At 59.0% G+C, this 13,783-nt stretch overlaps 2 protein-coding genes across 4 annotated transcripts in view; one reads left to right on the top strand and one right to left on the bottom strand.

The window, feature by feature from the left end:
• Nucleotides 1–1,043: 1,043 nt before the first annotated feature.
• Nucleotides 1,044–8,382, top strand: LOC135305832 (prosaposin-like). Its single transcript, XM_064429467.1, has 15 exons — nt 1,044–1,137; nt 4,061–4,185; nt 4,441–4,515; nt 4,602–4,727; nt 4,927–5,121; nt 5,580–5,723; nt 5,941–5,997; nt 6,231–6,239; nt 6,324–6,431; nt 6,631–6,717; nt 6,806–6,989; nt 7,059–7,228; nt 7,307–7,387; nt 7,533–7,640; nt 7,720–8,382. Exons 1-15 carry the CDS (start codon nt 1,077–1,079, stop codon nt 7,753–7,755), a joined length of 1,566 nt encoding a protein of 521 aa, XP_064285537.1. The 5' UTR covers nt 1,044–1,076; the 3' UTR covers nt 7,756–8,382.
• A 231-nt stretch (nt 8,383–8,613) lies between these two features.
• Nucleotides 8,614–13,783, bottom strand: part of CDH23 (cadherin related 23) — a 190,733-nt gene continuing 185,563 nt past the window's right edge. For 2 of the 3 annotated variants that reach the window (XM_064429788.1, XM_064429787.1), the window contains 10 exons: nt 13,535–13,696; nt 13,162–13,418; nt 12,803–12,900; nt 12,605–12,725; nt 12,352–12,431; nt 12,007–12,047; nt 11,668–11,728; nt 11,146–11,275; nt 10,943–11,065; nt 8,614–9,744 (listed from right to left, as the gene is read on the bottom strand). In XM_064429788.1, the coding sequence (XP_064285858.1) occupies nt 9,418–9,744; nt 10,943–11,065; nt 11,146–11,275; nt 11,668–11,728; nt 12,007–12,047; nt 12,352–12,431; nt 12,605–12,725; nt 12,803–12,900; nt 13,162–13,418; nt 13,535–13,696 (1,400 nt within the window). In that variant the 3' untranslated portion in view covers nt 8,614–9,417. Of the gene's footprint in view, nt 9,745–10,662; nt 10,777–10,942; nt 11,066–11,145; nt 11,276–11,667; nt 11,729–12,006; nt 12,048–12,351; nt 12,432–12,604; nt 12,726–12,802; nt 12,901–13,161; nt 13,419–13,534; nt 13,697–13,783 lie in introns of all 3 variants that reach the window. The other variant, XM_064429790.1, reaches the window with a different exon arrangement.

Genomic DNA, 13,783 nt, shown 5'->3' on the forward strand with positions numbered 1-13,783 from the left:
ACAGGCTGTGTGACACCACGGCACAGAGCATGGCATTTGGTGTTTTAAACTGGATGGGGTGGATCTTTCTTGGGGGCAGGTGGGGCTGCATTGACAGCTTGGCAGGTTTTATTTTCCTGGGGTTTTTAATAGGACTCATGCTGGGCAAGCTGAACCAGGGGAAGTCCTGTGCTGCTGCTGGGAGTCCCTTTAGTTTTCTCCCTTCCTGTGGACTGTGGCACCCAACCTGCTTGAGTCATGCTGGGGGGACACTGTGCAGTTGCTTTCTAAAGAACATTGTCTTGATTTTTTTTCTTTTTTTTTTTGTTTTTGTTTTTTTGCACAAAAGCTTCCTTAATGAACAATAAAAACTTCTGTAAACCCATAAATTCTCGTGTTCCATTTTCTCCATGGCAGAGGTTCTTGCTGAGGCTCCCCTTGGCTGCTTGGCCAGGAGAAGGCACATCCCAAAGTGTCCCTGGGAATGTGGGACTGAATGGATTCAGGTTCCCATTCCGCTGCGTGCCCCATCAAGCCTTTGTTCTGCTGAGCAGGGTTGCAGGTGGAAGAGGCTTGCCTGGGATTGCTGCCTCTGTCTTCCCTGGACAAACACGACGCCTGGTGTGAGGCAACAGCCCCGTGTTGCAATCGCTGCCTTGCGCAGGCCAGAGGGACTTCTTGATACCAGCCTTCCCTGCTGACTCGTACCTAACGCGGCTTCCCCTGTGTCCTCATTCCCTGCCTGATCCCAAATAAAGCATAAAAATGTCATTCAGAGGCAGAGAAAGCCCCTTTGAATGACACTTTTATGTTTTCTGTCACGTGGCTCCGGGACGGTTCTCCCTGTGCCCACCCTCTGCAGCCAGGTTAGCGCTGAGCAGCAGGTTCTGGGCTGCTTCTGACCTCCTGGGAATACCTGCCTGCCTCTGGTCCCTCCCTCCCTGGTGATGATTTTATAATCAAGGCATAAAGTGAGGGGTGTGGTAATTGCCCTGCGTAGGTGTGGATTCTCACTGCTTCTCCCAGCCCATCCAAGATTCCTCAGTCTGGGAGCAGCACAGGAGAGGAACCAGCCACTGAGGACTCTTAGGAACGGCATGGAGTGCAAATGGAGTGGCTTGGTGCTGATCATTTCTGTGTGCCTGGGCTCCTACCAAGGTAAGGCCAGGCCTGGAGGTAGGTAGGATGTGGACGGCCCAGAAAAACCTGCTCAATCCCAAAACTGTTCCCAGCTTTGGTGTCTAAGCTCCATAATGTGCTTCCTCTGGTGCTGGAGTTGGGCAGAGGAAAGCTGGGGAAGGTGGCACCGCTGTCTGTGCTACCCACCTGGAGCTGAGAGTTGGAACTTTTGCCTTTAAAGGTGATCTCAGGGCAAAAGGGGTTTGTTCCCTCCCTTCTCTGGGATTCAGGCACAGCTGGTGGTGTGCTGGGGTGTGGAAGGAGGGAAGCTGTGACAGAGTGGGGGAGAGGGGCTGCTCTCTCTGCTGCCCTTGGTTGTGGGGCCTGGCTGCTGCTGTGTGAGCTGGGGGAGGTGCTTGGTTGTCACAACAGAGTGACCATGAAGCTGCCCTTTTCTTCAGGGTCCTCCTAGGAGACACAGGAGGCAGGAAGTTGGCTTTGCTGGGGCGTGCTGAGCTCCTGGAAGGGTGATGGGGTGATGTTCTCTACTCACCTCAGGAGCCCTCTCAGCGCTGGCACTTGGGGATCTGCAGGTGAATCCTCCTGCAGGCAAACCTCTGCTGCTGTGCCTTAGTCATCCATCCCCTGCCCATCCCAGGAACCCAGCTGGGGAAGGCCTGCTTCCAACCCTGCTCCTGCTTGAGGGCAGATCGCTGCTTCCTGGGGAAATCTCCCCTGGAATAAGTTGAACTCTGCTGTTGCAAGCAACCCCCCTGTGTTTTAGAGTGAAGAGCCCCCCTTGCACCCCAGTTACCCCAGGCTTGGCCCACTGGGCATCTCCAGCGTGACGTGCCCATGTTTTGTGGGTGCACACGCGTGACCCAGGCTGGGGGGGACGTGTCCGGGTGTTCCAGCCAGCAACAGGCAGAGCAGGAAAGTTCACCTGTGCTCGGCACGTCCGAGCCCTGCGGTGCCACCTGCCCCGGGAGCCGGCGGGGACCCCGCGAGCCTTGCAGAGAAGGCTTTGCGAGCTGGGAAAAGTGTATTTATGGTTCTTGCTGTAACAGGGGCGTGCGCCAGGCCGGGAATTGGGGCGCTGGGGCCCACGCTGCCACCCCCGGGGTTTACATCACAACCGGCTCGCCAGGCTCTGCCGGCTCGGCCGGGGCGCTCTGGGGCTCCCTGGAACGCCAGCACAGCCCTGCCAGAGCCGGAGCTCGGTGCTGGATCCCCCCTGAGCGAAGCCCACCCCATCCCCCGGGCCTGGCAGACAGGAATAGGGTAGTTGTGGTTGGCCTGGAACCGCAGTGGCACGGGAGCATCCCTGCTTTGCTATTTGCCAGAAATGGCATCATTGAATAACGCTGCTGCCTGTGTGCCGGGCAGCATGAGGCGCTCCAGCGCGGCTTTGAGACGTGCAGGAGAGCTCACGGGACACCAGCTGCCCCAGTCGCTTACCCCGTGGTAGTGCTTTCCACTCGAGAAGCTTCCCCGGCTCTCAGCTGCTGGGTGTTATGATTAGTCCTAATTACTTTCTGGCCCAGAACTTGCTGCCTGACTTTCAGCTTGAGCAGGGTGAGGAGTAAGTGAGTAAGTGCTGGGCTGAGGATCTCTGTGAGCCGGGGAAGTGCAGGACCAAACCACCCGTGTCTTTTAGATCCTCCCGACCCCACCACGGGGTCCGGGCTCCAGCACAGCTCCGCGAGAGATGCTCAGAAAAAAACTGTGGGGTTGTTGTCTCCCGCCTCCTTGGTTTTGGTGCTGCCCCTTAATGCCTCCCCTGACTTGCCATTCCTGTTTGCCCTGATGCCGGGGCTGAAAAACATAAATATATCCCTCTCAGCTGATGCGGCGAGCGCGGCACGGCGCAGCTGGGAAGGTGTGTGGGAAGCCTGGGGGACTCGCCCTGCCCCGGGGCCCGCCTGCCCCGCGCTGCTGTCAGCCCGATGGGGAAATCGGGGCTGAACCATCACCCGGCACCCGCCGGCTGCGCCAGCTTCTGGGGCAGGCGGGGATGGTGTGGGGGGCCGGGAACCCCTCTCCCCACAACCCCCAGCCCCAGGGACCTTCCATCAGCTCCTCACGCTGCAGTTTCATGGATGAGCTGGAGCCGTTGCCAAAATCCAGCGCGCAGGGAAAGCGGCTTTGGGGAGAAACCCGATAAGGGCAGGGTCGGGTGGAAGGAGCAGTTCCTGCCTTTGACTTTATTCCTGCTCTGCAAAATCATAGACAGGGCTGGGGGATAAAAACTGGAGGGGGGAGGGTTGTGCTTGGCTTAGAAACGCCTCTTGCCTAAAGCTCTGCAGCGGGGTCTGTCTGTCCCTTTGCTCGGCTGCTGCCCCCAAATTTCCGGAGCAGCTCCCGGCCAAAGGCAGGCGGCCAAAGGCTTGGCTTGTGCCTTGTCGCCGGCTCCTCCCCAGCCGCATCCTGGGTGGGCACAGTTGCCGGTGCAAACAAACACTCCAGAATGAGTCCTGACACACCAAGGTGACAATTAAAGCGCTGCTCTTGCGCCACGCCGCCGCTGCCGCGCCGGGGGTTTACAGCCGGGAGAAAATGCTGTCGTGGGGAGGAAATAAAACCAAAAGAGCCCCACCAAAAGTGGCGTTGCTCAATCGTTGCCGGGAGCCGTGGCGTGATTATCTGGCTACCGTGCGGCCCCGGGTTTGTCCGTTTTGCAAGATTTATTGCTGCTTTTATAAGCAGCCGCCTCCGCAGCGTGTCAGAGGATGATGAGAGGCTGAGGATGAGCCCCAAATTCCCTTTGCTTCTGACCCTGTGACATCCCATTGGAAAAGCTGGCAGCCTGGCAAAACCGACCTTAAAAAATAATTTATTAACGAAACAGCCCCCTCCACGACTTTGGGACTGAGATGGAATCACAGCAGGAGGGTGAGGAGGATCACTCCTTCGGTGTCTCGGGGTGCCTTGAGGGCTGACAGTCTCCTCTCCCCTCCCACAGCCGGGGCCAGCCCCCTCCACGAGTGTGGCGAGCGGCCGGAGGACTGGTGCCGCGACGCGGCCACCGCGGCCAAGTGCGGGGCGCTGGAGCTCTGCCGGCTCACGGCGTGGGACCGGGCGCTGGGGGTAACCGAGCTGGGAATGCTGGGAGCAGGGAATGCGGGGGGCTGCGGGAGAGGTGCCCATCCGCCCCAGAGCACGGGGATGGCAGGAGAACTCCTGCCCACCCACCCCAGCATCCCGCAGCAGCGCGTCTGCAGAGCGAATGGCAGAAGCCAATGGGTGCCCCCATTGGGACGTTTTTGGGCTGGAGGTTTGGGATCTTCTGAGGGTCTGGGTGCCGTGACAGCACCCCGACGTGTCCCCCCACTCTCTCAGCAGAAGGGGATCCCCTGTCACCTGTGCCAGATGGCAGTCTCTGTGGTGGGCAAGATCCTGCAGGACAACCGCACTGAGGTGGGTCTCAGTGGGAAGGGGCAGTGGGGCTGGTGCTCCTCCCCGCCAGCCCCACTGAGGCCCTGAGCTCTCTCTCTGTCACCCAGGAGAAGCTGAGGCTCTTCTTGGATAAGAGATGCCAGTACCTGCCCTTCCAGGACTGGTCTGTCAAGTGCAAGAGGATGGTGGACACAGGCATCCTCGTCCTTGTCCAGCTGGGCAAGCAAGTGCTGGTAACGCAGGGGAAGCCCCGGGTTTGGGTTTTTCCACAGTTTGGGATGTCCTGGGTCTTGCGGAGCAAAGAATGGTCCTGGAGCCTGGGACAAATCTTCTGAAGGACAAGATGGAGAGGGAAATGACCCAGGGTGGGGGTCTGGGTGTGATGGGGGAGGTGCAGCCTCAAGCCCCCACCCCACCCCTCTGCTCCCCCAGTCGGAACCGAAGGTGGTGTGTGGGACCATCAGGTTGTGCCAGCCCCGGAACAGACCCACGGGGACCTTGAAGTATCAGCAGCCACCACCAGCTGCCACAGGCCCCACCCAGGACTTTGCTGACCTCATTGCCCCCTTCATGGCCAACGTGCCCCTCCTGCTCCACCCCCAGGATCTGCCTCACGGCGAGGCCCAGGTACCGTGGCACGGGCAAGGGTGGTGCTGGTCATGGAGCCGTGGAATGGTTTGGGTGGGAAGGGACCTTACAGATCATCTCGTTCCAAGCCCCATCCAAGCTGGCCTTGGACATTTCCAGGAATTGTGCAGCCACAGCTTCTCTGGACAATCTGTGCCAGCATCCTAATGCTGCTCAGGGGTGAGAATCCCCTAAAAAGTATCATCTATTTAACAACAATTAGAGAAAGCCCCTAAAATTTCTGCAGAGCTGAAATGACTTCTGGCTGTTGCCAGCATGACTTCAGTGTTGCCAGTTTGGGGGTATATTTCAGGATGCAGGAGGGAAATGAGAGATGCCAGTCAGAATGCTGCCCCAAACTGCAGCTAGTGTTTGGGAAATGCAAATGCAGGTTGGGAGTGGGGGGATTGGTTTTATTTTGTGGGTACCGACATGCCCCTGCCCTTGTTATCCTGCAGGAGATGGAGGAGGTGTGTGGGCACTGCCTGCAGCTGGTGACGGCCGTGCAGGAGGCGCTGGGGACCAACACTGCCTTCACCTGGGCGCTGGTGGGCCACGCCAAGAGGGTCTGCGAGACCCTGACACCCGACCTGGCACAGCTGGTGAGGGGCCAGCAGGGAACCACACAAGGGTTTGGGCTGAAAGGGGCTTAGGGACAATCTCACTCCACCATGGGCAGGGTCCCAGGCTGCTCCAAGCTCTTTCCAGCCTGGCCTTGGACACTTCCAGGGATGGGCTGCCCTCTCCTCCCCGATGGCAGCGCCTCTTGCAGGTGCCTGCCCGGGGAGGAGTGACCCTGACTCTGTTTCCCTCCCGCAGTGCAAGCGCTCCCTGGCCGAGTACACGGGCACGGCTGCCCAGCTGCTGCACTACCTGGTAAGAGGCTGAGGGCTCCCCAGGTAGCAGGGGTCACTGGGTGCCAGCTGGGGCCTGAGGGGCACAGCCAAGGGGCCTCATCAGCAAATGCTCCTCCTTTTTTTTTTAAATCTCACTGCCTAATATTCCTACAAAATATTAATTTGTTTTTTCCCTCCTCTCTGCCTTGCGTCTGCTGAAATTATGTTTTGTTTTCATTTTTTCTTGCCATTTTCTGGCCCCTCCACCGGTAGCAGGCTGAGGTAAGTGAGATCCATGCTCTGCTGTGCTGAAATTCCCCTCCCAGGGGTCAAAGCCTGCCTGATTTGGGATGTCTCTCTCCCCAGGACCCAACGGAGCTGTGTGGCCAGCTGGGACTCTGTGCCTCCAACTCGGCACTGCCCCTCCACACGCTGCTCACAGAGAGGGTGATGCAGCTCCTGAGCACGCTGGGGGTAAGTGGGGACCCCCTCAATTGCGCTGTGCTCCTTGAAATCCAAGCACTGTAAAGGGGGAGCTCCATTTTGTATTTTATTTCCACAAGCACCTCCATTTATGCAAGGTGGGGAATGCCTTACGTGGGGATGATGGTGGAATAGGATGAGGGTGGCTCTGGGGGGGCTCGGCATGCACCCCATCCCCTTGTCCTGACAGGACAGGGTGCGGAGCACTCCGCTGTGTGACATGTGCCAGTTCACCGTGAGGACAGTCGAGAGCCTCCTGGAGAACAACGTGACAGAGGTGAGCCCCACCGCTGCTGGGGGCTGGCACGGGGGGCCCAGGGGCAGCAGGGAGCCGGGGGTTTCCCTCTTCTGCCTTGTGCCCACAGGAGCAGCTGGTGAACGACATCGAGAAGGTGTGCTACATGCTGCCCCACGGCGTCATTGGGCAGTGCAAGGACTTCGTCAACTCCTACGGCAAGGCCGTGGTGATCATGCTGCTGGAGGCCACCGACCCCGCGGCCGTCTGCACCATGCTGCACTGCTGCCCCCGCAGCGGGGACGCCCGCCACGGTGAGCTGGCACCCCGACCCGGGCAGCGGGGCGTCCCCTCTGCTGGCTGCTGATGGCCGTGTCCTCCAGGGGCCGAATCCCTGGAGCAGCTGGCGGTGAGCTCCGGCGCCTTCTGCAATGTCTGCCAGATCGTCATCACCTACTTGGACAACGAGCTGCTGAAGAACGAGACGCTGGAGGAGCTGGGCGAGGTGCTGGAGAAGGGCTGCGCCATGCTGCCCATGCCGCTCACCAGCAAGGTGAGCTGAGGGGGCACGCCCAGGCCAGCAAAACCACCCCCAATGCCCCCGCCGGGCTCACCCCTCTCTCCCTCCCAGTGCCAGGCGCTGGTGTTGCAGTACGAGCCGGCGGCCGTGCGGCTCTTCGTGCAGATGATGGACCCCACCTTCGTCTGCACTGTGAGTGTCCTCATCCCTGGGGCGGCCCGGGCCAAGATGGGCCTCCTTTGTCCAAGCCTGCGGGCTGGGAATGGGTTGGGGTGATCAGACATCCCTCATGGAGGTTTTCTCTCTCTCCCTCCTACCCTTTCCCTTTGCAATGCAGAAAATCAAAGCCTGTGACTCAGGCAAGGAGGATCTCCTGGGCTCGGCCCCGTGTGTCTGGGGCCCTCAGTACTGGTGCAAGAACATGGCCACGGCGGTCGAGTGCAGCGTAAGTGCCGGCCGTGTCCCCTCCCCGGGTGCCGTGCCGGTGGTCCCTGCATCCCACGGCATCCCCGTCCCTCCCGCAGGCTGTCGCACACTGCCGGCGCCACGTGTGGAACTAGGAGCCGTCTCCCCAGCTCGCTGGACTTGCTCTGCCGTTTGGCTGGGGATCCTGGCTCCCTTCCCCGGGACGTGCCTGCACGCACAGACGGCAATGGCAGGAGCCGACCGGCCTCGGCGCGCCGGCGGGGCTGCGGGGAACCCCAGCGGCCTCGGCCGCTTCCTCTTCCACTCCTGGGGCTTGGATTTCCAAATCAGGTTAAGGGACTCGTTAATATTTTCAGGACTAGGGATTCGGCCTTGACATCTCTCAGGGCGACTGCAAAATCCCCAACCTCTATTCCCACCTCTGTCTCCATCCCCAATCCCTTCTCTACCTCTCCATCCCACCCTGAACCTCTCGTACGGCTCAGATCCTGCAACGTGGATCTGTCCCTGGGGGCTGGGCTGGGTTCTGCTGCCCAAACGCTGGCCCCCCACTGCTGGCTGGCGGCAGCCTCACCTGAACATGAAATGGATGAGTTTGGGTGCCAGGATTTCCTTTCGCACGCCCATCCCTGCCGGGGCTCCTGTGCTGACCCAGCCGTGGTGGTGAGGGCAGCAGGGTGGCTCGTCCCTCCCCGCCGTATCGGGGGATGCCTGCAGTGCCTGATCCTGGGCGTGCATGGGAGCATCCCACCACAAATAAACTCTTCCCATGAGCCTGGCTGGTTGTGTCCTTCCTCCTTGTGCTGGGCGCTGCAATGGGGGTGTGGGCCAACCTGGAGAACATTTAATGCTTCCCTCAAAATCCAAGGTGCAGCAACACCCAGGGTGGCATCTCGTGAAGATGACGGATTGAGGAGTGAGTTAAAAGAAGGTCTTCTCTTCCTAAGGGGGTTTGGGCCTGATGGATGTGGGCAGGAAGGACGACAGACAGGTTACCCAAAGCCATAGACAGTGTATTTCTGAGTCCCGTAACAGACCGTGCCCGAAACTCTCCACAAGGTTACGACTGGAAACAAACCCCCGAACAAACAAACCCAAATGCAAGAGAGAAGGGGAAAGAAAAGGGCAACAAAAGACACGCACGAGTACTCGACATCCAGAAGCCCCAGTTAGTCTCTCTCTTTTTCGACATCGCAACAAGTTTTGGTAAAGCCAGCAAAATGGAGGAATGTCTTTGGGTTGGGTTTTTTTTTCTTTTTAATTTTTTGGGTCTTTCCTTACTGGAAAGGTGACGTTAATGCCAAAAGGATTCGGTCTCTCCCCACACTTCCCTGGCCCTCCCCATGCTCGTGGTCGAGGTGTGACAGCTGCTTGTCCCCGGCCTGTGCCCGGGAATGCTGTGGCATCTGCATCCTCACTGCACCTTCCCCCCCTGTCCAGTCTGGACTCATCAGATTCATTTAGCTTTTCTTTTCCTTCTTCTTTTTTTTTTTTTTTAGAAAAAAAAGTTCTTTTTTTTTTTTTTTAATAAGAAAAATAAAAAAAATTTAATGGTTTCATGGATAAATGACAGGCGAGTAAAAGCATTCCGGTCCTGAGAGCCCTCTGCCGGGGCCAAGCTCTCCAAGGCTGCCGGAGCCATCTGCCCCGGCTAGCCTGGACTCCTGCAGAGGACGAGGGGGCCAAGCACCGGTCTGGGGCTGCCCCCGGCCCCCACCACGGCCCCCCTGCTCTGTGCTTCGTCCCCGCCGGCCCCGGCTCGCCTAGAGGAGCAGCAGCAGCGGCAGCACCGCTCGTCATAGCTCGGTGATCTCCAGAGGGCTCTCCATGATCACCTCCCGCATCTTGTGCAGGGGGGTGGACTTGGCCGACTCGGTGCGCGCGTTGTGGTCGCTGTAGCCCCCGCAGTCGGCGGTCAGAGTCTCCAGCGAGCGACCCAGCACCTTCTGGTCGTCCTCGGGCAGGCTGTTGAGGTCGGAGGCGAGCAGCGTGCCCGTGCTGCCGTGCACCACGTGGATGCCGTCGGGACCCTTCAGCTCCACGGGCTGCTTGTGGCGGAAGCGCAGGCTGCCCTGGCTGGGGCTGCGCTCCTCCTCGTCGTCCTCCAGCTCCTTCTGGATCAGCTGCAAGAGAGACACGGAGGAGGGACGGAGTCACCACCGTGGCTTCCCTGGAGTCCAGCCAGAGGGAAGGGCCCTCCTCTTCTGGAGCACCCTCAGAGCGTGGTGATGAGGATCACCAGGAGATGGCCTCCAGCTGGATCGCTCCATCCTTGGGCGGATGCCCCAGCTCAGCCACCACCTGCCAGATGGGTGGTGTGTCCTGCAGCTGTCCCCAGAGTGGCCTTCCCAAAGGAGGAGTTTGGACCCAGGTTGGAATTTGGGGTTGTATGAGGGTGGAGGGGCAGGAGGCAGGCAGGGAAAGAAGATGAAGGAAGACTGGATAGGGCTGAAGGGGAATAAGGGCATGGATAGATGGAGGGCAGAAGGGCTGAAAGGCATCTCCCATCTCACTGCTGTCCTCTGCCCTCGTTGCCCCTCATTTTGCACCTCTATGAAAGGTAGAAGGCCACAGGAGGAGTTTCTTCTCCCCAGACCAGCCCTTCTGCACCAACACTCTCCATCCCAGCATTTTTGCCTCAAAACCCTGTGTTTTTGAGGCAAAAATCAGAGAAGCAGAAGGAAGGGAAGATGATCCCCCACAGCTTTGGCTAGCCTTGGCAGAAATGGGAGCTGATGGACACAGCCCAGTTTGCAAAGAGGTGTCCTCTCCTGGGGTCAGAAAGACCAAGGGAGAAGGTGCTGTGTGCTGATCAGAGGAAGCACAGGAGTCACTGTGGGGAACCAGCAGCCTGGAAAACCAGTGACAAACAGCAGTGGGAAACTGATATCTGGCTTGTTTTGACCAGGCAGAGAGTGTGGGCACCACGGGGTGACAGGACCATGGCCACAGGGAGTGACCACAGCCTGTGGGGCCAGGAATACACACTGCACCCCAGAGGGCACGGCAAGCACCTCCCCAGAGCCATGCACACCCTCTACCTCCGAGACCGAGGAGCGGTCCCCCTGACTGGCGGTGGCCTTATGCACCATCCGCTGGGCAAAGAGCTTTTTCAGGCGCATGTAATCATCCAGGACCACCTTCAGGAGAGTGCCCTGGGTGGAGGGGGAGAGACTGGGTTATCCAGGGCACGTGGTTTGCTCAGAGGGAGGCTGGCCCCATCCCAGCGCTTTTTGGAGCGACATCACCCTCTGGCGCTGTGAACCTGGAAGGTGAGAGAAGAAGACTCCTGGGCGCAGGGCGCCTGCCCTCAGCGCTCACCTTGATGGGTCCCTCCCGCATGATCTGCCCTAGCTTGGCGATGTTGTCGTACTCCTGGATGGCTGCCCGCAGGTAGCGGTCATCCTCGGGCTTGGCGGCGGAGGGCTCTCTGCCGAAGGTGCCCTGCGGAGGGGACAGCGGCTCAGCGGCTGCCGGGGGTGGCAGCCGCGGGGACACGGCGGGGCGGCGGGGCCGTGTCTCACGTGGGTGCGGGCAGGGCTGTTCCAGAGGTCGGTGATCTCGCTCAGGTTCTCCGGCAGGTCGTCCTCGTGCTCCGCCTGCGCCGCCAGCTCCATGTTCCTGCAGAAGGGGTCCAGCCACACCGGGTTGGCCCTGCCCGGGGGGAGGAACAGCCGTCAGGGCAGGCAAAGAGCGGCGTTATCCCTAACCCCGTCCAGAGCCTGGATGCTGAGGCTGCACTGCCTCCTCCTGCCCTCTGCAGGTATGAATTTGGCTGCTCTGGATCCACATGGGTGTCACACCCTGCTCATTATCTCTGCTTAGCCCAAACCTGGCCAGGATTGTCAGAGATGGAGTCACAAAAGAAAGAATAATATTTTTTAGCTTAGAAAGCTCTCAGAGAGAGCATGTGTCCCAGGATCAGTAATGCTCCATGCAGAGCGGAGCAGAGCAGAGAGACATCATGTCTCCACCTCCTGGCTCTGAAACACAGGCAGCCCTCTCTTGGGAGCAGCCTCCAGCCCCAGGAGGAGGATGGCACTCACCCATCAAAGGAGTACTTGTTGGTGTTTGGCATGTCCATGATGTCCATGAAGCCTCTGTTCCCTGCAAAAGGCAGGGAGGAGAGTTACAGGGCAGCAAACCATGGGGTGACACTTCTTTATTAAGAAGAGGAACCAAAAAGGCAGTGAGAAACACGGTGGGGTGTGGCAGGTAACACAGAGCTTGAAGCTGAGAAAAGCCTCCCACCATCACACCTCGCTGGGCAGGATCACCTCTGATATACACCCCAGAATATCGCCCATGTCTCCCTGTGGCCCCCCTCCATGCTCTCCATGCACCCCACTCTCCCATGCAGCTGGGACACCCCAAACACTGCTCACCAGTGGAGCCAGCCACGATGGCTTTCAATTTCCTTTTGTGCCTGCAAAAGAAACACAGCCAACTGGGGTAGAAAATAAGGAACATGCTGGAAAGCAGAAGGACACACAGATTTGCAATGACTCTACATACAGAGGGTGCATTAAATGTCAAATATTAAATAAGGCCAGGGAGCTTTGAGGGGAGGTGTACTAATACCATGAGTATTAGAACCATGGAGGAAGAGACGTTGGGAAGCTGATGCCCTCCTTTGCTTGCTGGCATTTCCAGGGCCAGGAGAAGCCATGCTGGTCCCCCTGGTCTAAGGGGACATTGCAGGTGCAGGGCAGAGCCCAGGAGTTACTCACACTGTCCGGTAGTACCAGTTCATGAGGATGAAGAGCATGGCAGCCAGGAAGAGCAGGACGGCCAGCACGATGATTGCCATCTAGGAGAGACAGAGGCAGGGGGAACATCTGCCATGTGGCCAGCACCTGCTCTGGCCACATGCCCCAAGCTATAGGGGTGGAACATCTCTCCAGCACTGAGCAGTCCCCATGGGACGGGATACCACCCCCAGAGGGCTGTGAGCAGCTCCTCCAAGCCCAGCTGGACCCTCACCTGCAGAGCTGAGAGGTCGTCCGGCGCCCGGGCAGTAATGGCAGGCTGCACGTCCAGCACGTTGTAGTTCCTGAAGAGATTCCTCAGCTGCTCCTTGTTCTCGTCTATCATCTGAATGACCCTGGGAAGAGAAGGGTTGCTTGGGCACCTTGACACTGGTCAGGGTCCCCATGGCTGGTGGGGGGCCAGGGGACGTACCGCTCCACGTCCAGGATGCGGTTGGTCTCCCTGTTCACCACGTGGATCAGCAGCTCCGTCTGGGCAAAGTTCACCCGGCCTTTCTTGTCAACGTGGAACTGGGGAGAGACAGCAAGGTCTGCAGGGTGGGAGAGGAGTCTCCTCCTGAGCGTGCCTTGAGGTGTGCTTGTGTGGCAGGAGACCCTCAAGCATCAGTCTGGACCCCTTCAGTACACCCCAGCCTGGGGTGTTTCCATCACCTTCAGAGCCCAGGGGTGCCTATGGTTATCCAGGCAGGACTGCCTCGAAGGAGACCTCCCAAACAGCATGTGGAAGGCCATCTACCCCTCAAAGAAGCAAGCTCCAAGGCAGATGGTTACCTGCACATCATCTGTGTTGACGATGGCGCCCGTGATGTTGGAGAGCAGGCTGATGAACTCCTCCTCAAACTGCCTGACCTTGTCAGGGATCTCATTGATGATGATTTTGACCCTCTGGTCATCCCGCAGGATGTAAATGCCCACAATGGCCGTGTCATTGTGGCCCACCAGGTCAGAGGCCATAATGTCCACCACAAAGTAGCCGGGGTTGTAGGCCGTGAAGAGGTCAAAGGTTCGCAGGATGCCATCGAGGGTTCCTGTGGAATGGACGGTGACAAGCTCGGGATCAGTGACCCCAGCCAGGGGAACATCTTTGGCCACAGGGAGGTCTCTGCCCGAGGCCCCATGCTCCTGCAGGAGGCTGGGCACCCACCGATGCTGAAGATGTTGGCCACCTCCTCGGAGTCATTGGAGTGCTGCTTGATGTAGCGGATGCCCAGGATGTTGTACAGGACCAGGCTGTTGTTGCCCACGTCGGCATCCACCGCGAGCACTCTGATCAGCTCCGACCCCACCTTGGCATCGGTGGCAACCCCTTTGAGGGAGAGATGGGAAAGGGACCTGGGGCCAGGCTGGCTCTTGCTGCCCCTTTACCCTGCTGGATTTCCCTGGCAGTATCTCC

Source organism: Passer domesticus, chromosome 8 (genome assembly GCF_036417665.1).
Source record: "Passer domesticus isolate bPasDom1 chromosome 8, bPasDom1.hap1, whole genome shotgun sequence".
In the NCBI taxonomy this organism is placed as follows: domain Eukaryota; kingdom Metazoa; phylum Chordata; class Aves; order Passeriformes; family Passeridae; genus Passer; species Passer domesticus.

Excerpts from the sequence above, each read along its gene's own strand:
- LOC135305832 (XM_064429467.1), top strand. The coding sequence starts at position 1,077 with ATGGAGTGCAAATGGAGTGGCTTGGTGCTGATCATTTCTGTGTGCCTG. Across the intron at positions 5,724-5,940 it reads CACCCGACCTGGCACAGCTG|TGCAAGCGCTCCCTGGCCGA; the intron begins GTGAGGGGCCAG and ends TCCCTCCCGCAG. Across the intron at positions 6,990-7,058 it reads CAGCGGGGACGCCCGCCACG|GGGCCGAATCCCTGGAGCAG; the intron begins GTGAGCTGGCAC and ends CGTGTCCTCCAG.